The following is a 25,395-nucleotide window of genomic DNA, read 5'->3' on the forward strand; positions in this document are numbered from 1 at the left end:
TGTGACAAGTTAGCAAAATTCTTTAATTCAATCAGACAGAAGGTGAACAGATCCAATCCAGGCATCCAGTTCTGATATAAAACCAATAAAAGCATCATGCAAGTCCTGGAACACGACACATCGACACCTCCTCCGTCCTCCTCCTCATTATCTTTATCATAACCTTTCGGTCTTGTTCAATTCTTTATTTGAAGTTTTACTTCGATGGAGAACAGGATGATCAGAGGGTTCACCTGTATCCTCAGAGCTAATAAGCTAAAGTCAAATCAACACTGTGAAGGTAACATAGTGGAAGACGATGTCCCCAGACCTCAGCCTGGCGGAGCTCCGTTTGGAACTTTTATCACACTGGGAGGAGGAAAACCGGAACAATACTTTACGTTTATGGGACGGTGACGTGGAACGGACTGCCGGGAACGTTCTCGTCTCCCCACTTGACAATGAGGATGTAGCTGCCTTGCTCCTTGACCGTGTAGGTGACGTTGTACATCCTGTTGCCCATGTGTTTGACATACACCTCCTCACAGGGTGCTTTTGGTCCGTGAACACCCACCATCAACATGTTGGTGCCTGTGAAGACACGTACTTAGCTTGGGTGGACGCGCCCATCTGTTGTTAGCTTTAAGAGGTGCTACTGCCTCACCTGCTCCGCTGCAGTCCACCGTGAACGAGTTCTTTTGACCAATGAAGGCCTTGGACAGGCCTGCACCTCTCAGGAGCACTTTACTGGCATCTGATGAGAACTTGGGAAAGGAGGCGAAGGCAGCGCTTGCTGCTGATGTCTTGCTAACAGTTTCCAGAAGGACGGAGGAGGTTTCATGAAGCCCGTGTCCACTGGAAAGATGAGGTCCTGCCGAGATATTTAAAAGCAGCTCTAAGATGATTGGGGAGCTCTGATTATCCGGATGTGAAGCTTGATAACTCAGGCTAGAGGGTAGAGAGTTAATCTCTTCTGGAACCAGCATCATCTGCTTTTAAAGAGAACGGTGACAAGGCTCACCTGAGACCTTGGCCTTGAAGGGGCTGCCTACAATGTGCTGTGGTCCCCCGTACTTGATGGAGATGAGGTAGTTTCCAGGAGCCATTGGTGTGTAGGACACCTTGTAGCCTTCAGGACACTCCTGAAAGTCCATCTTTACTTTGGAAGGCCCGTCAATGGTCACAGACAGAGCTCCTGAACCAGCGTTACACGTGTTGACCATGAAGTCTGATGCCAGGCCTGAGGGTTAGGGTTAGGGTTAGGGTTAGGGTTAGTTCCAACTTCCACCCAGAGTTTAAGGAGAGAAACAAAGATTGCTGAGACTGGTTTGGAATGATACCAGTGGTCCCTCTCTCCAGTCCAGATCCAAAGGCAGAGACCAAGCCCGGGTCTCCATCCTGCCCTAGTTCCCCAACTCGGATCTTGAAAGGACTTCCAGGGATGTGGCTGCCATTTAAACGGACGTCAATGGAATGAGGTCCGTTTTCTCGTGGGACGAATCGGATGGCCTGTTGGTCTGCAGAAGAAAACCCCAGCTCGAGTCTTAATGAAGGAAATTCAGCCAGAAATTCCAAAGTTCTGAGCACCAGAGATTAGAATGCGGAGGTACCAGGTTTAGGTCTTACCAGTGTCGAGCTCAGTGATGGAACAGTCCTCTGTGGCCCCTGATGGGTTCTGGATCTTAGCATCAATCAGTCCTCTGGCTCCATTCAGCTGGACAGCAAAGGAGGCCTCGTGTCCCACCTTCAGAGCCATCTCCTAATGAAGACCACAGCAGGTTCATCACATCAGTGCTGAGGGGCCTCTGAGCAGCAATCAATAGGGGGCGACAGCATGTGTTTCCCTCCTGTGGAGCGTTTGGGCCGGCTCTCCACCTGTATACCTGCAGGCTGGTGATGGTGATGCGGCGAGCGTCGTCCGCCAGCGTGGAGATGGGGACGGTGAATGGCGAGTCTGGGATGTGCTCATCATTAAATTTGATGGAAACTTCATAGTCACCTGGAAAAGGCACATTTGATGTTCACGCTGGTGTTCCACAGGGCACCTCAGGAACTGAGTGGCTGATAACAGCGGACTCTCACCAGGCTCTTGAACCACGTAGGAGACCCCACAAGATCCATCCTTCCTGTCTTCGAAGGTGATCTCAGCCTTGCTTGGCCCTTCGACAGCTATTGAGAGACCTCCTGCGCCGGCCTCTCTGGTCCAGATGCTGAACTCCCCTGAACAAAAAACCCAACACATGACATCACCTCTGCCAACACACATGCAGTTCGAAGGTGCAGGACCCCACCTGGGACTCCAGCCACTCCTCGGTCAAGGCCCGTACCTCCGGCTCGAACCTTGTGAGCCCCTCCTTCCCCAAAAGGGCCCACAGTGAACTGGAAGGGGCTCCCAGGGACATGTTGGCCCCGATACTTAACATTAACGGTGTGAGCGCCCATTTCCTGCGGTACAAAGCGAACGCTGTAGGTGCTGTCCTCTCCTTTAATGATCTCTGCGTCCTCTGTCTTCCCTCCAGGACTCGTCACCTGAGCCATCATCTCCTGCACCCCCGCCTCACCTGAGAGAGGATGAGAGTGGTTGCTGGGTAGGAACGTTGTCCTGCTGGCTTTAGGGAATGTGGGTCAACACAGTGCTGAGCTGGCACCTTCTCGTCCCAGGAGGTCAGTTAAGACATCTCTGAAGGGTTCTCCTCCCACCTGCGTGCTCTCTTCCACCCTCACCTCCCTCGTGGTCTCTCCACCATGGGTTTTGCTGATCTCAGTACGTTCAGTTCTGGTGTAGGTGTGGCTGCTGTGCGTGAAGGTTCTGGTCAGACGTTCCTGAGCCGACACCATGTGGAACCAGTTTCCTATAACACCACAGGAGGAGCCCAAGGCTAGGGGGCGAAGAGAGGTAGAGAGCCCGACCGTACGTAATGATGCCACAGCTCACCCGGTATTTTAAGGTTGAGGTCACAAGTGCTGCCCACGGAGGCGATGGGCGGAGCCTGGCGCTTCCTGGTGATGCTCTCCTTCACCCGACCTTCGCCAAACACTTTGATCGTGAACGGACTTCCTGTTTGCACACAACACCCCTCGTTTAAGTGCTCAAAGGTCAACCGAAGAGACGGCACACCCGATGTGACGGCCTTGTACCGGGGACGTGCTGATCAGCGAACTTGATGTTGGTGATGTAATTTCCTGGTTCAGTGGGACAGTAGGTAACTTTACACGTTCCGTCTTCCACATCCTCACAGTTTATGTCCACTTTACTAGGACCCTCAATGGACAAACCGAGACCCCCGTAACCTGGGGGACGATCCAAACCCACTTTAGAATTTCTAGAATTTTCTATTTCATTCAACATCTGAAACCAAATGAACTAAGTGTCAAAGTGTGTTATTTCTGCTGTGAGTCCACAGGAAGTTGAGCTACTCTGTCTCTGACCTGAAAGATTTGCATCACCTGTGTCTCAGCGGTTAGGGATGTGATTCACCTGTGTTCTACGTGTGAGCACTTCGTGTCTGATGCTGAACGAAGGTGTGAATCACCTGCAGTTCTGGTGTCAACAATGAACTCTGCCACTTCTGAGGTGTGTCCTTCTACGAGTCCTTGACCAAAAACCTTCACTTTACTGGCATCTCCAATCTCGGACTGTCCCACCATGATCCTGAAGGGGCTGTTGGTCACGTGTTTGCCGTTCTTCTTCACGCTCACCACATGTTCGCCCACTTCTTTGGGCGTGAACGAGATTCCTGGAGGAGACGTTTCAGAAACAAGAGTTTTGGCCGGTGACCAAATGTTGCTTTTATGGACAGTATTTTAATAACCCACCGATGTGCCTGTTGGGGAGCCTCTTCAGCACGCATGGTTCCTCGTTTCCAGATGGCGCCCTGATGCTGGCTGTCAGGCTCCTCAGATCTGTCTCCATGATTTTCAAGGAAACGTCTGATGCCGTCCCCACATTAAGCTGAGACGTCCTCAGGACGTCGTCACCTGGTGGTCCATCATATCATAACATGGCGTTGTTAGCCTCTCTCAGTCTCTGGTGACATACGACACGCATGGAAGCATCAGCGGACAGTACCGGTGATCTTTGCGGTGAACGGGCTCCCAGGGATGTGTTTGTCATCAAATTTGACCACGATGTTGTAATCCCCACAGGCGGTAGGAAGGTAGGACACCGCGCACGTCCCATCTTTATTGTCCTTACAGGCGATGTCAGCTTTCGACGGACCCTCGACAGCGAGCGACAGCCCACCTGCATGGACGGGTGGACAGACCTTACTCAGGAGCTGGAGCTCCAGTGTGGGTCGCAGATGCTGATGTTACCTTCTCCGGTGTCTTTAGTCACAATGGTGAATGTGGCCAGTGTGTTCACCGTCCCGTGAGTCAGTCCAGGACCAAACGCAGACACGTGACCACTGTTAATGGCATCAGCGTAGAACTGGAGTGGACTTCCTGTGAAAGGAAAACACACACTGCAACGTGCACATCTCGCTGCTTATAGAGGAGCGCCCCCTGGTGGGAAAACACACGTCTGTCAATATGGAAGGTGAATCAGCTGTGGCGTTTTAGCCTGTTAGCATTTAAAGCCAATTAGCATCCAGAGCCAGTAGACTGCCGTAGATGACGCCGCCGCTCAACCCTCTGCTGCTCTCACGTTACCTGGAATGTGGCTCCCGTCATATTTGATCTCCATCTCGTGCAGACCGCGCTCGGTGGGCGAGTAGTTCACCGTCACGGTACCATCTTTGTTGTCTGTAATGTGAGGACAGGCGCTTCGGCCAGACGGCATCCGGACCTCACCTAAAAGGCAGACGCAAGCGTTGATGAGATGAGCGCTGCTCCCACAGTTGTGGAGCACCACTGGCAGTTACACCTGTTATCTGTCCTTTCTGTACGGTGAAGGGAATGACCAGGCTGAAGGGCCGCAGCACCGCTTCCATCCCATTGATGGGGCTGGTGGGGTCATCGGTAGCCTTAAACAGAGAGGGGGCCAAACAGCCAGCTGTCAAATGTTGTCAGTGAAGATCCAGTGACCTCTGACCTCCACTCCCAGGCCTGTGTACGCTCCTCCACCCTCTGAGCCTTTAGACCCTTTAGAATAATTTTTAAAACCCTTCTTTCGACCTACCAGGTCCTCAGAGGCCTAGCTCCATCCTACCTGGAGCTAGTGACACCTTACCAGCCCAATAGACCGCTCCGCTCTCAGAATGCTGGTCTACTGGTGGTTCCCAGAGTCTCTAGGGGTAGAATGGGGGGCCGAGCATTTAGCTACCAGGCCCCCCTGCTATGGAACCAGCTCCCTGTCCAGGCCCCCCTGCTATGGAACCAGCTCCCTGTCCAGGCCCCCTGCTATGGAACCAGCTCCCTGTCCAGGTACGGGAGGCTGACTCCATCGCTACTTTAAGATCAGACTTAAAACCTTCCTCTTTGATGAAGCTTATTGTTACTAATTCTGCTGGAACCCTGCTGGGTTATGGCCTCCTCCCCCCTCTCCTCTCCTCCCCTTTTCTCCTACTCTCCTCTCCTCTCCTCCCCTTTTCTCCTCCTCTCCTCTCCTCTCCTCTCCTCTCCTCTCCTCTCCTCTCCTCTCCTCTCCTCTCCTCCCCTTTCTCCTCTCCTCTCCTCTCCTCTCCTCTCCTCTCCTCTCCTCTCCTCTCCTCCTCTCCTCTCCTCTCCTCCCCTCCCCTCCCCCCCCTCCTCCCCTCCCCTTCTTCAAGATGCTACGTAGCATTTAGCAACATTACGAGCTTATTAACGCTATGCTATGGGTTGATTTTGCTAACTTACCACCACATGAAACGGACTGTTGGGGATGTTTTCACCCCCAAAACGAATTGTGATGACGTATTTGCCAGGTTCGGGAGCAGTGTAATAAATGTCGAAGGTTCCATCGGCGTTCTCAACCACATCCACATCCAGCTCCGCCCCATCAGGAGTTGTGACTTTACAGGTCACTTTACCTTTCCCAGCAGCCTTTGCATCCACAGTGATGACTGTCTCCTCTCCGATCTGGATGGTAGGGCCAATGCCGGATCCTGAGACAGACATCAAAGCCTTTTTCAGAAATCCAGAGAAGATCAAAGCGGAGCAGGCACAGGTGCTTCACTCACCTGGTCCGTGTCCTCCAATTGACACTGCAGGAAAAGATCAAAGAAGGAGAGATTGTGTGATTTGGCTGAAAAAAGAGGAAGGTGAGCAGGTGGGTGGGACCTGACCTGTGACCAGACACTTGCTGGCATCTCCGGTGGGAATGGCATGGATGCGATATGGGGAATACGGAATCTCGTCTCCTCCGTATTTGATGGTGATGGTGTAACGGCCTGTCAGGTCTGGGACATACGACACCGTGTAAGTTCCGTTCCTGTTGTCCCGAATGTGGGCTTTCTTTGGCTTTCCCTCTGGATCCTGTTAGTAGCGCACAAACACAACGCTGTTGTTGGTCCAGTGCAGCGCTAGCTGTATTTGTGACATGTGCTGGGAAATTACTAAAGGACATTTTAGCATCTGGAAGAACCAATCAAGGGTCAGGTTGCAGTGGATGTGCATTAGTGGAGACGGGACTGGATGGTGCCGTGGGTCGAACACAATTCTGTCACCCACCAGAATCTGAACCGTCAGGAGTCCCTCGCCAGCGTCTCTAGCGTCGATGGTAAACTCCACCGGCAGACTGGCTGCAACTCCGGAGGCGTTGAGACCTGGACCGCTGGCCCGGACTTTACTGGCATCATGGGCAGGTAAAGTTTTGATCTTGAAGGGGCTGAAAGGTGGCAGTTTAGGAGGGGTAACCTTTAAATAACTGCATCAACAAATACATAGTTAGTTCCTGGCTCACTGACCTACAGGGGACTTCCTGGTCTGCGTACTTCACACAAACTGTGTACGCCCCGTCGCTAGCAGGAGTGTAGCTCGCAGTGTGACTCCCGTCGTTGTTGTCAATGACGCTGATGGGTTCAGCAACACCTGCGGAGCAAGCAAACGGTCCACAGACGTTCAACAGTGTCTGCTGTTTGACCAAAGCCCACCAAGATACACGAGCTTTTGCTTTCATGTCAAATGTGTTGATATAGCATTTGTTGGCATCTTAGCATAAGTCCTATAATATTTGACTGGTACGGCACCTCTCCAGTAACAGAATTAAGAATGAGTGGTTCTAGATTCCCAGTCTGATGCAAAGCTCTTCCACAAGTTCTCCTTGGTCCACATTTTTCAGTTGAGCGAGACGAGCCGCATGTCAGCCACTCAGAGTCTTACCGGTGGGCCCATACAGCTGGACCACCAGAGGGGCCAGGCCCGCTTTACTGCTGTCCACGGTGAAGGTCTGGGGCATGTGTGCTCGAACTCCCACTCCCAGGCCAGGACCAAAACATCTGACTTTACTTGGATCCACCAGCTCTCGCACTGGAACACTGAATGGGCTCCCTAAAACACACATTTAGGAGTTTGGACTCTTTAAAACCCACGTTGGAGCCATCTGTTGGAAGTCCAGTGTCTAGTCTAGTTCAGACGCCTCACCTGGAATAGGAAGGCCACCAAAGGTGATATTGACGTCATACTCTCCGGGAGTAAATGGGATGTACTCCACGCTGCAGCTGCCATCTTTGTTGTCCTTACAGGACATCTTTGCTTCAGAGGGTCCCTCGATGGCTAGGCCCAGGCCCCCCGTTCCAGCACCTCTGAAAGACAAAGGATCAGAAGTGGAACTGAAGCTTCTTCAGAGTGTGAAGCGGTCCTGTCAAATCCACCTGGTCTCAACGCTGAAGCAGTTTGTTGTGTTGACCAGGCCCTCTTCCAGGCCCGGACCGTAGGCTCGGACTCGACTGGGATCACAGCCCTCTGCCACCGACACCCTGAACGGGCTTTTTGGCAGTGAAACTTCATCAAACAGGACGTCAATCAGGTGCAAACCTGCACACAGGAGACGGACTTCGTTCAACAGTGACGGACCTTCTCTGGTTTCCATAGGGAAGAACAAAGAGGAACATTTTAGTCTTCATGTCAGCAACACACTGAGCAGCTGTGGTCAGGGCCCGAGCCAGCGTACACCTGCCAAAGGAAGCGTTCACAGCAGCTCACGGGACAACCGGCCACCAGGGGGCATCCTGGAGCACTGCTCTGCTCGAGGCAACTGCATTCATGTTCTATCTCTGAACACGTTCATGGGGAACGCTCCATGAATGTTGTTAAAATGTTATTAACACTTAGCAAGACGAGAAGATGTGACAACATTCCACTGTTAAACACTACAAGAACAGTTGGGACTTTTAGAATAACTGTTGGCGTTAACGACGGTAGAACACTGAACCGTGCTAGAACCCCGGCAGGTCCAAACCACTGCTCTCTCTTGCTCTTGCTACGTGGGGTTTTCAACACTTCTTTGAATGTAACTTGAAAAACTCCAAAAATGACACTAATTTTAATTTTAATTTCAGGAAAGCTTTTTATAATTTAGAGGCTCTGAGCTTCAGAAGAGCTTGTCAGAACTCTTCTGTTGAGTCTAAACTGGAACTGGAGTTGATTTTGGAATCAGACCCTACATCTCTTTATAGGGTTCGCATGTTAGCATAGAGCAGAGCAGCCTAACGTTGATACGACTTTATCTCCTCGTGGTAAGATGACTTCAAGCCTCCTGATATCATCAATTCCACAAATGTTTCAATGTCATCAACGATTGAAAGGGATTGAGTTTCCGATGTGATATCATCACAGTCCTCACCGTCCTCGTAGGGCGTATACTCCACCCTGTACGTCCCGTCGCCTTTGTCCGTGATGTAGGCGTCTGTGGTGGCACCTGAGGGGTTGGAGATGCAGGCTTTGATGTGGTCGTGGCCACTCTTGTAGAGGCATCGGGCATCTACAATGAAGTGAGTGGTCACCTCCCTCAGGACCCCTGAAGATGGCAAACGGAAACAATCATTTGGAATTTCTCTCCAGTCCAGACTGGTTCAGATGCTGCTCCGAGCATCCACAGACCACGCCCACTACTGTCAATCACAGTGACCAAACGCAGCTTCTGAACCTGCAGAATCAAATCTGAACAGAACCTGAACATCACCATCTGCAGGCCTGAGTTACTGTTCTTACCTCTGGGTTCCACTCCTGCTCCGTAGACCGTCACCCCGCTGGTATCAACAGGTGGGTCAACCAGTAGTTGACTGGGAAAGTTGGGCACAGCGCAGCCCCCATATTTAATAATGATGGTATAGAGCCCTTGAAACGGTGGAATGTAGGTGATGGAGTAGGTTCCATCTCTGTTGTTCTGGACATGAACTTCAGCTTTGGCTCCTGACTCTGAGACTATCTCAATAGTGAGCTCGGCCTCTCCGGCTTTGGAACAGTCCACCGTGAATGAGCCATCCTCGTTAACTTTCCCTCGCTCCAGGCCTGGCCCGCTAACGGTCACCTTGCTGGGGTCAAACGGTGACTGGACGACAGCCTTGAAGGGAGACCCGGGAACGTGCTGCTCTGCAAAGAGGATGTTGATGGCGTACTCACCGGGCTCGGTAGGCAAGTAGGACACCGAGCAGGAGCCATCGCCGTTGTCCTGACATTCGATCTTGGCCTCACAGGGCCCTTCCACTGTCAGACCTAGTCCACCGATACCAGCTCCCTTTGTGTCAATGGCAAAGGGGGCTGGTTTTCCCACTAGCCCGCCTAGAAGACCTGGACCATAGGCTCGAACCTGCAGGTTAAAAAGGACAACAGTTGAGGCAATCCTACCTGGAGCAGCGATGGACTCGCGGATCAGAAGAGGCCCCAGAGAAACCCACATTCATGAAATGCAAAGATCCTTGTGAGACCACTTGTGATGATCTGGACCAATAAAATGAGTGTAAACCGGTAAGGTGGAACACTGGTCATCAAAGGTTGCCGATCGTGTGTCCCTCCCACAGACAGGTGCATCAACAGGTGCATCAACAGGTGCATCAACAGGTGCATCAACACATCAGACTGAAAGACGTCTGAAAGGTTTGCATGAACTTGATGGAAATAGTGTTTTAATGACCTTTGAAGGGTCGGGTGGCAAGACCCCCTCCACGGCAAACGGACTTCCAGGGACAGGGTTCCCATCGTAGCTGATGTCCACTCTGTAGGCTCCTTCCTCGGGGGGGATGTAGGTCACTGTGTGCACCCCGTTGGTTTCACCTGATTCCAGCTTGCAAGGAATTGGCCTCCGTGATGGTGAGAGGATTTTGACATCCAGGTTGCCTTGACCTCCGGCGCCCTTTGTTCTGACCATGAAGTCCTCGTCCTTGCCTACATCCACCTCTTTAGTATGAAACAATACAAGGGGTTTAAGACATATTAGTGTTGACTGCTATTACAGATTTGAGCCATTTTATTGAGTAGCTCCACCCGTCGGGAGCCATGGACTTCTTTGTGTCCAGTCAAAGATTGTCACCTTGAAGCTAAACCCTGTTTCGGGAAACATAAAACTAAGCGAGCTAATTTCATTCCTAGTTAGGGTTCCTCGGTTCTTCCAGGAGGACACTGAGATGCTTCCCACACAGGAGGTGTCACCTCCTCCATCATATTGTGCTCTGGGTCCTCCTTCCACCTGGACAGGCGGAGGGGTCCTAGATCAGCAGTAACCTCCTCCTCAGTGTTCGAGCTCTTCCTTTTCTTCTCTGCTTTATGTGTTCTGTTGTGCAACAACACAACTGAACAAATCACTCAAGACCCTCAGATGGGCTTACTGGGACCTCTCTTTAAATAAGTTCAAAGATAAATCACGCTTGGTGGTTATGCTGTCAGAGGAAACGTTAGCATAAATGATAGCATCAATGTACTCACTGCTGTTAAGACCCTGAATGCTGACTTTGCTCAGGTCCAACAGGGGGGCAACACTGACGTGAAATGGGCTTTTTGGGATGGGGTCTCCTCCGTGACAGACTGTGACTGACATGTTCCCCTGATGGTCACAGAGACTGTAGTTAGCATCAGCTCAGCCGTGCACTGGGCGGCTTCGCGTCGTGAACACCGGACCTGCTGCACGGCTGTGTAGCGCACGGTGTACGAGTAGTTGTGGTTGTCGATGATCTCAAAGTCTCGGACCACGTTGCCTTTGCCAGCGGTGCTGAAGCGGACCTCAGGCTGGGCTTTCCCAGCTCCCTTGGTGTAAACAGTGAAGTGAGTGGGTTTGTTGACCTCGACACCTGGAGTGACACACGATTTTGCCTGATTTAGACAAATGCCACAAAAACTGGATTTGTGCTGAACCAAAGAGCCTCATTCTGGATTTGTGCTTCTGCAAATGCTGCTTCACATCGCGTCCTTCCGAACACATCAGCTGGCTTCTCGTCAGTGTGGATCTCCTGTGTCCTCTAACGCGACACCGACCCGTTTAAAGCCCGGAGCTGTGCTGGACTGAACCTCCAGGCACGAATGTACAGAAACGTGTGTACAACCCTGTCTTTGGTACAGACGCACAACGAAGGGAATCACCTGTCTTGTTCAGTCCAGGACCTTCTGCTCGGACTTTAGCTGCATCATGTGACGGCTCCACTTTTATTCTGAAGGGGCTGATGGGAATTTGCTGTTTAAACATTAAACGTAACATGTTTGTTGACAGGAAACAGGAAATGAGAAAGGAAACAGTGCAACTGCGAACACCCACCTGATCTGCAAACAGCACCATGATGGTGTACTGACCCGAGCCGGGGGGCATGTACTTTACTGTAAATGTATCATTGTCATTCTTGATGATATCAAAGTCAATGTCAGCCTCAGCAGGTCCCACCACTCCTGGAGCACATTTTATCCCGATGCTAACATCACCTGTTGCAGATCAAAGAGTGTTAGCATGAGCACCCAGCGTTGGAAAAAGTGCCGTGTTTGGACCGGGTCGCACCCTGTCCGGCCTCGCTGCAGTCCACTGTGAAGTATGTTGGCTCGTTGGCTTTCAGGCCCATCTTCTCCACCCCTGGACCATAAACTTTGACGTTCTCTGGATGGCTGCCCTCGCCAATCATCACCTAAAGAACCACAAACAGAGTCAGGCCGGTCGGTTCTTTGTGGAGATGGAACCTGACACTCACGGTCCAGAGCCGTGTGCTTTTACCCTGAAGGGACTGTTGGGAACGTTGACATTAGCCCAGGTGATGATGATGGTGTGTTTGATGGCCTTGGTGGGAACGTAGACACAGAAGAAGGTTCCATCTCCGTTATCCGTCATCTGGATGTTGAAGGGGAAACCCTCGGCGTCCTGAAACATCAAAGGCATGCCAACATCTGCGGTCACCGTGTGTCATCCTGTGCACTGAAGAACAGGCTGAGAACACGTGAGAGGACCCATGAACAGAAGAAGCCACAGACAACAGCTGAGGATCGAGTTTCTGCAGATGTTTCAAATGTCTCCTTGGATGTTCCTGGACAGGATTCGCAACTCACTGATTAAAGATGACGATTCCAAAATGAGGTGATTTTAATGGTCCTTGGACCACTATGTGTTTGGTCTCACTGCTGATGTTCTGCTCTCACCTGAGCATACAGCTTCAGCTCCCCTCTGCCAGCTCCACAGGTGTCAATGATGAAATCAGCTGGTTTGTTGATGATGCAGCCCAGTGGCTCCAGGCCTGGACCGGAACATTTGACCTGAGGAGAAAGGAAGAATCCGTCAGAGGGACACATCTGACAGGATTGTCTTCATACCTGAGTGACCCCAGCCTCACGTTCTCTGGGAGGGCGTCATTGGCTGCTGGGAGGACATGTGCCATGAAGGGGCTGTCCTTGATGTCCTCATCATCACATATGACGTGGACGGCGTAGTCGCCCGGTTCAGTGGGCCAGTATCGAACATCACATGACCCGTCACCTTTATCATCACACTCAATCTTTGCTTGAGACGGACCCTCGATGGAGAAACCTGCAGCCAGAAGAAGCTTCATTTCTCAGCTCCCAACAAGATCTGAGAACCAGCACTGACACAGGTGACACAGACAAACCCCGCCCCCAGCCGTGACGTACCGAGCGTTCCCACCTCGGTGCCGATGGCCTCTACCACAAAGTCAGCACTTTTCCCAACCATCCCGATCTCCAGGCCAGGACCCCAGGCCCTAACCTTCTGAGGCTCCGCCTCCTCGCTCACATGGACCTCAAATGGACTGTGCGCACACACAAAACACGTTCTTGTATGATTAAAAACATTTGTTCCATTGATGAGCGAGACTCAATAAACCAAATAGGTCAGATGGACGTTCCTGCTACTGGGATCTCTCAGGGTTCTTCTTTTGGTTCCTAAATGTTTTATTCCGAGGACACGTGATGTTCTCACCTGCGTGGGACATTGTGTCCTCCCCAGCTGATGGTAACCATATATTTTCCTGAGGTGACGGGAAAATAGCTACACTCGAACATGCCATTGTTCATCTCGGCCACCTTCACAGGCTCGGCGTCGCCCCCTAGAGGTTAGTCAGAAGAAGTCCCGCTGGTGATGGAGAAATGTGACGTGAAGGTGTTTGTTTGGAGGCTTCTTACTGGGTCCTTTCACCGCCACTTTCAGCTCGCCGCTGCCGCTTCCCTTGGTGTAAACTTTAAAATCTGCCACTTCCTTCACTCTGAGACCCTTTGGCTGAAGACCTCGACCCGAAGCCCGGCAAGCATTGGGATTACAGGCTGGGGATGATACGAGTAATCATGATAATAACAACATTACTATCACTACTACTACTAATAATAACATTATTATTACTAATAATAATAATAATAACAACATTACTATCGCTACTACTAATAATAATAACATTATTATGACTACTACTAATAATAATAACAACATTACTATCGCTACTACTAATAATAATAACATTATTATTACTACTACTAATAATAATAACATTACTATCGCTACTACTAATAATAATAACATTATTATTACTACTACTAATAATAATAACAACATTACTATCGCTACTACTAATAATAATAACATTATTATTACTACTAATAATAATAACAACATTACTATCGCTACTACTACTAATAATAACATTATTATTACTACTACTAATAATAATAACAACATTACTATCGCTACTACTAATAATAATAACATTATTATCACTACTACTAATAATAATAACATTATTATTACTACTACTAATAATAATAATAATAATAACAACATTACTATCGCTACTACTAATAATAATAACATTATTATTAGTACTAATAATAATAACAACATTACTATCGCTACTACTACTAATAATAACATTATTATTACTACTACTAATAATAATAACAACATTACTATCGCTACTACTACTAATAATAAAAACATTACTATTGCTACTAATAATAATAATAACAATAATAATAATAATAATAATAACATTATTATCACTACTACTAATAATAACAACATTAATATCACTAATGTTAATAATAATAATAATAATGATAATAATAACAACATTATTATCGCTACTACTAATAATAATAACATTATTATCACTAATTAATAATAATAATAACATTATTATCGCTACTACTAATAATAATAACATTATTATCACTACTACTAATAATAACAACATTAATATCACTAATTATAATAATAATAATAATAACATTATTATCACTACTACTAATAACAACATTAATATCACTAATAATAATAATAATAATAATATTATTATCACTACTAATAATAATAACAACATTAATATCACTAATGTTAATACTAATAATAATAATAATAATAACATTATTATCGCCACTACTACTAATAGTAACATTATTATCACTACTACCACTAATAACAACAACAACAATAATCGAGTGTGGACAGACGTGGGGGGACCAATCACGCGCTGCGTTAGTCAGCTGATCACTGAAGCCACTGGCTGAGCTGAAAGAAGGAAGCAGCAAAGCTAAAGATGAAGGAGCTGCAGAAGGTTCCTCTTCAGACAGACACACCGAGCTGTGATGAGATGACGACAGAGCGAGAACGTCAGTTAGAGCAGGAGGAAGAACTTCCAGGGGAAGGTTGAGGGAAACGTCCAAAGCGGCTCAAACCGGGCAGCACCGACGGGGCCTGGTGACTGGGATGATTGTGTGTCAGCATGTGATGGTGAGAAAGATGGTGGACAAGAAGAAAAAGCTGCACATGCTGAAGCTACAGAGCATCTTCCAGGAGTCAAAGGTCAGTGGTCAAGGTGGAGACACCAGTGGAGTCCAGTCCCGCCTTTACTAACTTGGTCTCCTGGGTTTGGGTGGAGTTGGAGGCGGGCCTCTCTTTATCTTGTCCGGGGGTGAAGTGCGGACGGACGGAGGTCCACACTCCACCGGAGACCCAGGAGGCGGGACGCTCTGTCGAACTGAAGGAAGCAACAACAGGGATGAAACAACTACACAAAGGACACGGTGACCTTCACACTAGCCTCAAGTCAGGTCAGGTCCATTAGCCTCAGGGTCTGACGGACACGACACCAAAGGAGGTCCCGGTAGTCAGGGTACACTGTGTCCTGCTGTGTTGCAGAAAATGTTTGAATTCCAAAATCAAAGCTTCAGAACATCAGTTGAGGCTCCTTAACCACATCAAGTTCACAGGTGTGTATCTCACACCTGTTCTCTCTGAAGAGGACCACCAACCAAAACCACAAGGTGAAGCTTCTTCTGATGGCTCAGATGATGCCAGAGTCACATGACAGTGAAGGGGCGGGGCTAACAACAGCCCATTGGATGGGTGATGTGTTTAAATCATTAACATCTGCAAACGTTATTAGTTCATGAGCTCCACATGAGGACGCAGCAACATACCCTCTGAGATGTGGACCGTGAAGGGGCTTCTGGGAATCTGATGGCCAGCAAAGGTCACATGGACTGTGTGCGGCCCCTCCAGGACGGGAATGTAAGTGCAGCGGAAAATACTGTCCCCTCTGTTCTCCAGGACGATCTCCACGGTGTCCCGGCGTCCGTTTGAATCAACGATAATCACGCCCACATCTCCAGCGCCGGCTCCTGGAGGAGGAACAGCAACAGTGAGTGGAGGACAGACCTGAGACGCATCTTCTAAAGGAAGATGCCTCTGTGGACACGTGACGCCAGCCGGGCCGGCGGTTTGACCGGCCGCCGTGTGGCGCCACACTGGCGAAGGTGACGTATGTTGCTGGGCTGGTTGAACTTTTAAACGCGGATGATGGTGGTTAACGCTTGGCCAGGTGGTTGTTTTACGATGGTCATTCTTTTACTCTTTGAAACGTGACGTGCTGAAAGCTCGATGACCAGGAGACAGACGTCCTGGAGACCTTCAGATTCACCTCCTACAGTGGAGCAAACGGGATCCTGGACACGACTGTGGAATTCTGTCCTTCGCCACAGCATTCAGTGCCAGGTTTGCATGAACTTCATGGTGCATTTCATAGGATGGAGAAGTGAGTCTCCTCTACCGGCTGACAATTTTATATCGAAGCACAGCCGCAGGTCTGGATGCCTCCATCTTCAAAAAACTGAGCAAGAAACATTTCACTTAATATCTATAATATATAAACTTTCAATATGACCTGTTGCACATGGGCTGCGATTAATCAACGTCTTCAATATTACTGCTCTTCAGAAGTGCTTCAGGTCCACTGTAGCCTCAGAAATTAAAGAAATTTGGACTTTTTTAAAATGAGAAAATAAAATGTAGCCCAGGACCGTCCCAATCCAACCAGCACAGGAAGACTCAGGCCCAGGCCGGCTCTGGATGAGGTCCAGGTGTCGCTCATACCTTCTTCCACGCGATCTCATTACCTGCTGTGTAAATATCAAAGTAGGTGGGTTTGCCGGCCACGTTCCCCGTCTGCTGCAGACCCGGTCCTCGGGCCTGGACACGGGTCGGGTCACCCATGGCCTTTGATACATTCACTATGAAAGGACTTCTGTCAATGTCCTGTCCTGCAAACAGCACCTTCACCTGGAGGGGAGGGGCCAAAGATTCATCAACACAGGAAGAGGAGGATGAGCAGTTCAGCCCCATTTTTGAGCCGTATCAATAAAGGTTTCTACGGCGACGAGCTGGTCTTACTTGATGAAACCCCTCCACTTTGGGCAGATAGACCACTGAGTAGGTTCTGTTCTTGTCGTTGTTGGGGATGACTCGGGCCTGTTGGACACAATTAGCATCAACTAGGTTTCACCTGCTAGGTTTCACGTCCTTACCTCCTCTGTGTGACCTTCTGGGTCTTCCACATAAACCAGCACTTCACCCAGTCCGGCCTCCACTGTCTCCACCAGGAACTCTGCTGGTTTCAGAACCATATTACCTCGAGGTTCCACACCTGATGAGCAACAGAAAACAACTGCTCATTTTCAAATGATGTCGCTCCTTAACTTTGTTGGAAGATGGAAAAAAGGAGGATTTATTCTCCTCTTTTCATCGTCTGCCTCGACAAGACAACAGCGCGAGTTATCTCAGGTCAGTGAATCGAAGTTCTACTAAAGATGTGGGATCACTGGGTGAGGGGGCTTGCCTGGTCCGTAGGCTTTGGCCCTCTTGGGGTGCAGCGTCTTTGCTCTCAAGGGGGCGCCAGGCTTCAGTTTAGCTTTCGGAAACTGGGACAGATAGGTCATGACGGAGTGCTCATCCACGTTGGGATCCACAATCTCCTCTGGTGCGATGACCTGAAGAAGGATTGAACTAAATCAACATGTGAAAGGACATTTGTACCAAAGTGTGGTGTGATATTGGCAGGGCCAGTGACCTTTGACCCACACCATAGCCTCTATTCTAAGTAGTGACCTATTCTGCTCCTTTTCGGCCAGTGACCATGGTTCCTGGATGTTGACCACACGCCAACGGACAGCCCTGCTCTCAACAGCCGCTTGTTCTCCTCTAATGTTACATTCACACCAAAAAGCAACAACATGGCACACGGTCATTCGCATCAGCCAGGAACGACTTGAAGCGACCCAAAGAGCAGGTCTTGCTTTTCCTCTTTTCTCACCCAACTGCGAGTGTCCCTCACGTTTCTCCGGCTCCTCTTACAATCAGAAACTGTAAGGAACACAAACAACATCACATCTCCCTCTGAAGACGACACAACCTGCCACCACACTACAATGGGAAGAGCTTTGTGCTCGTTTACTTGCACCGAGAGCAGCATCTGCCCAGATGCCACAATTCCAATAGCTTCTTGTACCCGTTATATTTGCTGGTGGTGTCTCTATATACACAAAGATTAGCTCATAAATAGACAGAGAAGACTGGAAACCAGAGTCAGAATCGGCCAGAGACCCACAGACAGTCTTGGCAGTGTCCACCTCTTCTGCCAGGGGGTGTTCAGGATAGGGACTGATGCTTACAGGGCGGGGGGCCACTTGAGATATATAGTGGCAAATATATGTTAAAGTACATGCCACGGTGTTTTGGACCGGTGAAGGAAAGAGGGCAGATGTTTTACATTTGGCCCAACGTGCTGAGCCAAAGAGGTCACAGCGGATCATCAACTCGTTGTAAAAGTTATCAAATTCAACGGCATCCAGGCTTTAAAGTCCTCCAAACGCCTCAGTGAATAATCGTCACAGTACATGTCAGACCTTTTAAATCTGACTGTCATCAGCATAAAACTCAAACAGAATTCCCTGTTTCCTAAGAATGGAGCCACGAGGCACATAGAGAACCAAAGAGGAACTATGTCTGAGCCCTGTGGGACCCAAGAGGAGAGCGGAGCCGTGGAGGATGCAGAGTCACCATGGTTACAGGTGCTACCTGTGGCTGACAGGTGCCATGAAACTGCTTTTAAAAGGCTCTTCCCACCCTCCACTCCTTTCCTGGTCCATGCACCCGTCACGTCCTGCCATGACTACTGTAACTTACCTCCTTAGTCTGTCCATAACCTGCAACCAGGGCAGAACTCTGCTGCTGGTCTAACCTCTAGAACCTCCTTTGGTCACATCACACCTGTCCTGCAGCAACCCCAGCGGCTCCCTAACAGAAGGTGCATCATCAATAAGCACCTTTTCCAGTCCATCACCAACCGGACCCCTCCGTGCCTCTCTGATCTGCCCCACATCCCCACACCCAGCTGCTCACTCAGGTCTTCCAACAAGGAGCAGCGTTAGCCAGTAAAGGTTTCATCCCAGATGTGTGATACCTGTGGAACTCCCAACCAATCATCAGCCTGCTGCATGGCCTCTCTGGCATTCTCCACTGGCTGACTGGGATCCCATGTTTCCCAGTCTGGACAGAGACCTGAAGACACAGTTTTACATAGTTAGCGTCACCGTGGTGTGTTTGTTGCCACTGGCAGCAACAGTTGGACCAGGACGGCAACTGTGATGGTTCCGGAGCTCTGCTGTTGCAACATGCAGCACGTTTGCACCCACCAGGGGCACAGTTGTCCACCAGCGCTCCCAGTGCCTTCCCATCCCTCCAGTCTCGGTGGAAGTTGGAAATAGGAAGCTGAGGAACTTTGTTCTGGATCCAGCCGAGCAGACGCTGTTTGGGGGTCAGTTTCTTCGCATCTTCATCGTCCTCATCCCCCCACATGGGCATGGAGATGGAGTAGTGCAGGATCAAGGTCCAGATCAGACCCAGGATCAGCTTTAGGTTCCCGTCCACAATGGCTTTGGAGTCTGAAGGAAACGTGGAAATAAAGCAGATTTAAATCCGATGATTCATAATATCCTAATATCTGCAAGTCCTCCAGTACCTCCAGGTACCGAGCCCACCCCAAAGGTCCACTCAGGGGGAGCTTGAATGAGGAACACATGGCACACACAACCAAACACACACCCTGGTACTTCTATCACTGTGAGGACCTGCGTAGTCATAATACGTAGGTCCCTTATCCAAACCCCAAATAAAAGGTTCCTGAAGGTTCTGCATAGCTTCTCGGCATCGTTAAGGTTTTCCTTCACAGAAGGGCTCATCCTTGATGTTTCAGCAGACTGTCAGTAGGTTCCCGCTACAACTGGCCCTGGCCCTGGCCCTGGCCCTGGCCCTGGCCCTGCTCCTGGCCTTGGCCCTGGCCCTGGCCCTGACCCTGCTCCTGGCCCTGCTCCTGGCCTTGGCCCTGACCCTGCTCCTGGCCCTGTTCCTGGCTCTGGCCCTGGCCCTGGCCCTGCTCCTGGCCCTGCTCCTGGCCTTGGCCCTGGCCCTGGCCCTGGCCCTGGCCCTGACCCTGACCCTGCTCCTGGCCCTGACCCTGGCCCTGCTCCTGGCCTTGGCCCTGGCCCTGCTTCTGGCCCTGCTCCTGGCCCTGCTCCTGGCCCTGGCCCTGGCCCTGGCCCTGGCCCTGGCCCTGCTCCTGGCCCTGCTCCTGGCCCTGTTCCTGGCTCTGGCCCTGGCCCTGGCCCTGGCCCTGATCCTGGCCCTGCTCCTGGCCCTGCTCCCGGCCCTGGCCCTGGCCCTGGCCCTGGCCCTGATCCTGGCCCTGCTTCTGGCCCTGCTCCTGGCCCTGCTCCTGGCCCTGCTCCTGGCCCTGGCCCTGGCCCTGGCCCTGGCCCTGGCCCTGGCCCTGGCCCTGGCCCTGCTCCTGGCCCTGCTCCTGGCCCTGTTCCTGGCTCTGGCCCTGGCCCTGGCCCTGGCCCTGTTCCTGGCCCTGGCCCTGGCCCTGCTCCTGGCCCTGCTCCTGGCCTTGGCCCTGGCCCTGGCCCTGGCCCTGGCCCTGCTCCTGGCCCTGTTCCTGGCTCTGGCCCTGGCCCTGGCCCTGGCCCTGATCCTGGCCCTGCTCCTGGCCCTGCTCCCGGCCCTAACCTTAAAGGACACTGCTGGTACTTCAAATGTTGTGGTACTAAATATGTAGAAGAGCTGTTCACAAATGCTGCTGCTGAATCCAGAGGAGGGCAGGAGCACTGATGATCATGTGATCACTGCTCACTGTTGGCAATCTGGGACGGGCCACAAGGTACAGCAGTCTAGTACCGGAGTACTGCAGTAGTACTGCTGAGCTGCAGGACTGTGGGTATTTAAATATGTGGAGTACTGCAGTAGTACTGCTGAGCTGCAGGACTGTGGGTATTTAAATATGTGGAGTACTGCAGTAGTACTGCTGAGCTGCAGGACTGTGGGTATTTAAATATGTGGAGTACTGCAGTAGTACTGCTGAGCTGCAGGACTGCGGGTATTTAAATATGTGGAGTACTGCAGTAGTACTGCTGAGCTGCAGTACTGCGGGTATTTAAATATGTGGAGTACTGCAGTAGTACTGCTGAGCTGCAGGACTGTGGGTATTTAAATATGTGGAGTACTGCAGTAGTACTGCTGAGCTGCAGGACTGTGGGTATTTAAATATGTGGAGTACTGCAGTAGTACTGCTGAGCTGCAGGACTGTGGGTATTTAAATATGTGGAGTACTGCAGTAGTACTGCTGAGCTGCAGGACTGTGGGTATTTAAATATGTGGAGTACTGCAGTAGTACTGCTGAGCTGCAGGACTGTGGGTATTTAAATATGTGGAGTACTGCAGTAGTACTGCTGAGCTGCAGGACTGTGGGTATTTAAATATGTGGAGTACTGCAGTAGTACTGCTGAGCTGCAGGACTGTGGGTATTTAAATATGTGGAGTACTGCAGTAGTACTGCTGAGCTGCAGGACTGTGGGTATTTGTGTTGCTTTAAGTACTGACGAGTGTCAGCTGCTGCTCAGACAGTTCACAGCAACTGTGACTGCAGCTGACACTCACACACACACTCACACACACACACACACGCACACACACACTCACACACACTCACACACACACACACACACACACTCACACTCACACTCACACACACACACACACACACACACGTGCACTGATACACACACACAGACAGACAGAGACAGTGATAAACATACACACACACGTGCATGCAGTGATACACACACACAGACACACACACACACGTGCATGCAGTGATACACACACACAGACACACACACACGTGCATGCAGTGATACACACACACAGACAGACAGAGACACAGTGATACACACACACAGACAGACAGAGACACAGTGATACACACACACAGACAGACAGAGACACAGTGATACACACACACACACACACAGACCTCGGGGGTCACATGACTGCTGGGGGCTGATGGGAAACTGAAGCGCTCTTGTTCTATTGGAGTGTGACCGTCAGCAGATCTGGACGCTCCGACAGTCTGGCGTGTTGTCATGACGACGTCACGGTCGGCGCTGGTTGTTGATACTTGGACCGAGTCGGGATCTAACAGTGTTCCGTCTCTGGACACGTTGGCCTCAAGACCTACTGAGCTGAACCATGACCCGACCTGCCACTGGGCGATCCCTGCACAGGACCCAGGTTGTGGGTTTGACGCCACTGTTCTGTTGTCCGGCAGGATCTTCGGTCTGGATCCAGTCTCAGGTTCCTGGGCTGGGTTGTGTACAAATGTAACACAATGGCGACTCCAGCAAAGGTTCACAGGTGAAACACCAACAGGGTCTAGGTAGGTCCGTCTGAGACCGGCTGCCAGACCCACTCAGCCCCGGAGACTCATCGTCTGGTTATTGATCAGATCATCTAGGTCCTAATCTGCCCCAGGTCCTGTCGTGGACTCGGTAGCCCTCTTTCTGGTCCCTCAGTCTATTTTTAGCAGCTGTGTGAGCTGGAGCTCAGCTGTCCTGCCATCAATCAATCAAAGCCCCTCCCCCAGGCAGAGCTCGCCGTCCAGATGTGCTCAGATGTTCCTCGTCCTTAAAGCCAATCAGTGATCAATCAGACGGCCGACGGTTCAGGTTTCAGGCTGCTTCAGCTTCACACACACTCATTGTGTCACACACACACACACTTGCTTGCTCTCTGCCTCATCATCATCACCACCATCACCATCATCACCTTCATCACCATCGCCATCATCACCACCATCATCACCACCACCATCATCACCATCATCATCACCACCACCATCATCATCACCACCATCACCATCATCATCACCACCATCACCATCATCATCATCACCACCATCACCATCATCATCATCACCACCATCATCATCATCATCACCACCATCACCACCACCATCATCACCATCATCATCATCATCACCACCATCATCACCTTCATCACCATCATCACCACCATCATCATCACCATCATCACCATCACCATCATCATCATCACCACCATCATCATCACCACCACCATCATCATCACCACCACCATCATCATCACCACCATCACCACCACCATCTTCATCATCACCATCATCATCACCATCATCATCACCATCATCACCATCATCATCATCATCATCACCACCATCATCACCTTCATCACCACCATCACCATCATCATCATCATCATCACCACCATCACCACCACCATCATCATCACCATCATCACCACCACCATCATCATCACCATCATCACCATCATCATCATCATCACCACCATCATCACCTTCATCACCACCATCACCATCATCATCATCATCATCACCACCATCACCACCACCATCATCATCACCATCATCACCATCACCACCACCATCATCATCATCATCATCACCACCATCATCATCACCACCACCATCATCATCACCACCACCATCATCATCACCACCATCATCATCACCACCATCATCATCACCATCTTCATCATCACCATCATCATCACCACCACCATCATCATCACCACCATCATCATCACCACCATCATCATCACCATCTTCATCATCACCATCATCATCACCACCACCATCATCATCACCACCATCATCATCACCATCTTCATCATCACCACCACCACCATCATCACCTTCATCACCACCATCACCATCACCACCACCATCATCATCACCATCACCACCATCATCATCACCACCACCATCACCACCATCATCATCATCCTCAGCTCACACCTTCTTCGACTCACCGATCGACACCAGTCTGATGTGCTCTCTCTCCAGGAACTCCAACGCCACTGACACGTTCTCCAGCTTCATCTGCCGGAAATTGGGCCTGCAGTGGTACTTCCGGTACATCTTCTTCTGGCTGAGGACCTCGAGCAGCCCGATGAGCCTCAGGCCGTCGCTCAAGTCCTTCTGCAGGTCCGCGATCCGCTTATTGACGCACTTCAGATGCTCGTTGCACCAGCGCGTGAACGTGTTCTGTTGGATCTTCTTCCAGGGCGCGTCCTCGGCCAGGTCCTTCTCCGTGGCCGGCATCTCCTCCTCCTCCTCCTCGCAGTCGTCCAGCTCGGCGCCGCTCGGGTAGAAGTTGGGCGGCAGCTGCGCGTCCAGGAAGCTGCTGTTGCTCGTCATGGTGCCAGTGAAGGATGTGGGACAACGCGGGACAACGCGGGACAACGCGGGACAGCTGGGACAGCTGGGACAGCTGGGACCTCTCCGACACACGCAAAGACCCCGAGCTGGGGAGTCCGGAACTTCTGGAAGAAACTTTGACAGGGAAAAAAGGTTCCGCGGGTCGTGCGGACAGACGCGCTGTGTGTGTCCGGGATGAGGCTCCAGACTGCGGCTTGAGGTTTAAAGAGCTCAGCGTCACCGCGATGGACTCCCAGGAATGCTCCGATCATGACCTTATTCCGAGACGCTGTCGCTCCCGCTGATTGGACCAAGACGGGACAAAGGGCGGGGTCAGAGCTCGGTCACAGGCGGGGCCACGAACTGTCTCCAACACCTCCGCGTATTTTTAGAGGTTCCAAACTGGGAGAGAGTCCCACACAAGACCTCACCGGAGGCAGCCAGCCACAGCACGGGACACGAGCGAATCATCCGAATATTCCCGTGATACATATAAAAGTCCAGTCTGACCAGTTTGTTTTGATGAATTTCTTGTGGCTTCCCCGTCCGAGGGCTTCTTCAGTTCTTCGTCCTGTGTGTCTCTGAACGTCCACCAACGTGAGCGGTCCGGCTCTGGAGCCCCGACGCCCCCACACAGACTCATGGAATGCAACAAATGTTGAAATCCAGTTTAAAATGATTTTAATGTCAGTTCAAATACAAAACAAACAGAATCTTTACCGACGAACTAAATCTTACGGACGTCTGGCCACTTGCTAAAAGTTGCACAGCTGCGTGAAGTTGAACCAGTTTGGTCCAGACGTGTTAGCGGAACTTAACAACCAAAACACCAACAGAGAAGGTGCTAGCCTGTTACTCCCAACTTAGACGTTAGAGGTACAACGACTGGGATATCCTACGACAGTCGGCTAACACTTGACAAACTGTCCCTAGCTTTGTTTTAGAAATAATCAAATTCATCTTTACTATTAGCTTAATGTTCTGGCAAACACAGTGACAAGTAACTAAAATTTAACGGCCCATCTTAGCAATAAATATGTCGTATCTTTGTTGCAGTTGTGCTAGGCTAAGCAGAGTTAGCTCTGGGGGCCGCTGAAGCTCTAACATGAAACTGTCATTTTTCAGAAATATGAAAGCAAATTTTCAATGCAAGAGTTTCAAAAAGAATAAATGATCTTATGTCACATGATAGTGTTCATGCTAACACTGTAGCACCTGCCTA

At 50.4% G+C, this 25,395-nt stretch overlaps 1 protein-coding gene across 3 annotated transcripts; it reads right to left on the reverse strand.

Moving 5' to 3' along the window:
* flncb (filamin C, gamma b (actin binding protein 280)) lies at positions 1 to 24,391 on the reverse strand. 3 transcript variants are annotated; one of them, XM_029825498.1, is made up of 48 exons: positions 23,786 to 24,391; positions 19,279 to 19,527; positions 19,047 to 19,144; positions 17,424 to 17,574; positions 17,113 to 17,231; positions 16,979 to 17,056; positions 16,705 to 16,867; positions 15,730 to 15,930; positions 15,165 to 15,287; positions 13,444 to 13,581; positions 13,241 to 13,367; positions 12,934 to 13,070; positions 12,639 to 12,832; positions 12,448 to 12,561; positions 12,029 to 12,172; positions 11,819 to 11,942; positions 11,585 to 11,745; positions 11,413 to 11,503; positions 10,954 to 11,123; positions 10,762 to 10,879; positions 9,974 to 10,236; positions 9,052 to 9,649; positions 8,684 to 8,857; positions 7,713 to 7,875; positions 7,483 to 7,643; positions 7,222 to 7,389; positions 6,807 to 6,930; positions 6,571 to 6,727; positions 6,186 to 6,375; positions 6,081 to 6,104; positions 5,758 to 6,005; positions 4,844 to 4,943; positions 4,630 to 4,770; positions 4,294 to 4,422; positions 4,049 to 4,222; positions 3,796 to 3,957; positions 3,513 to 3,716; positions 3,118 to 3,270; positions 2,915 to 3,037; positions 2,628 to 2,831; positions 2,271 to 2,540; positions 2,062 to 2,199; positions 1,863 to 1,978; positions 1,606 to 1,738; positions 1,320 to 1,496; positions 1,001 to 1,219; positions 644 to 850; positions 1 to 570 (listed from the first exon to the last, which is right to left on the reverse strand). In XM_029825498.1, the coding sequence occupies exons 1-48, from the start codon at positions 24,171 to 24,173 to the stop codon at positions 383 to 385; spliced, it is 8,196 nt and encodes a 2,731-aa protein (XP_029681358.1). In that variant the 5' UTR covers positions 24,174 to 24,391; the 3' UTR covers positions 1 to 382. The 3 variants fall into 3 exon arrangements, 2 of the variants coding, with proteins under 2 accessions (XP_029681358.1, XP_029681359.1); XM_029825499.1 differs by lacking the exon at positions 15,165 to 15,287; XR_003885706.1 differs by lacking the exons at positions 1 to 570; positions 644 to 850; positions 1,001 to 1,219 and having other exon boundaries at positions 1,354 to 1,496; positions 1,855 to 1,978.
* Positions 24,392 to 25,395: the final 1,004 nt, after the last annotated feature.

This window comes from Takifugu rubripes, chromosome 18 (assembly GCF_901000725.2).
Source record: "Takifugu rubripes chromosome 18, fTakRub1.2, whole genome shotgun sequence".
In the NCBI taxonomy this organism is placed as follows: Eukaryota; Metazoa; Chordata; class Actinopteri; order Tetraodontiformes; family Tetraodontidae; genus Takifugu; species Takifugu rubripes.

Bases quoted from the DNA above. Each gene is read 5' to 3' on its own strand.
- flncb (XM_029825498.1), bottom strand. From the start codon at position 24,173: ATGACGAGCAACAGCAGCTTCCTGGACGCGCAGCTGCCGCCCAACTTC. The intron at 17,575-19,046 runs GTATCACACATC...ATCCTTCTTCAG, and splicing joins ATTGGTTGGGAGTTCCACAG to GTCATCGCACCAGAGGAGAT. The intron at 16,868-16,978 runs GTAAGACCAGCT...CCTCCCCTCCAG, and splicing joins AAGTGGAGGGGTTTCATCAA to GTGAAGGTGCTGTTTGCAGG.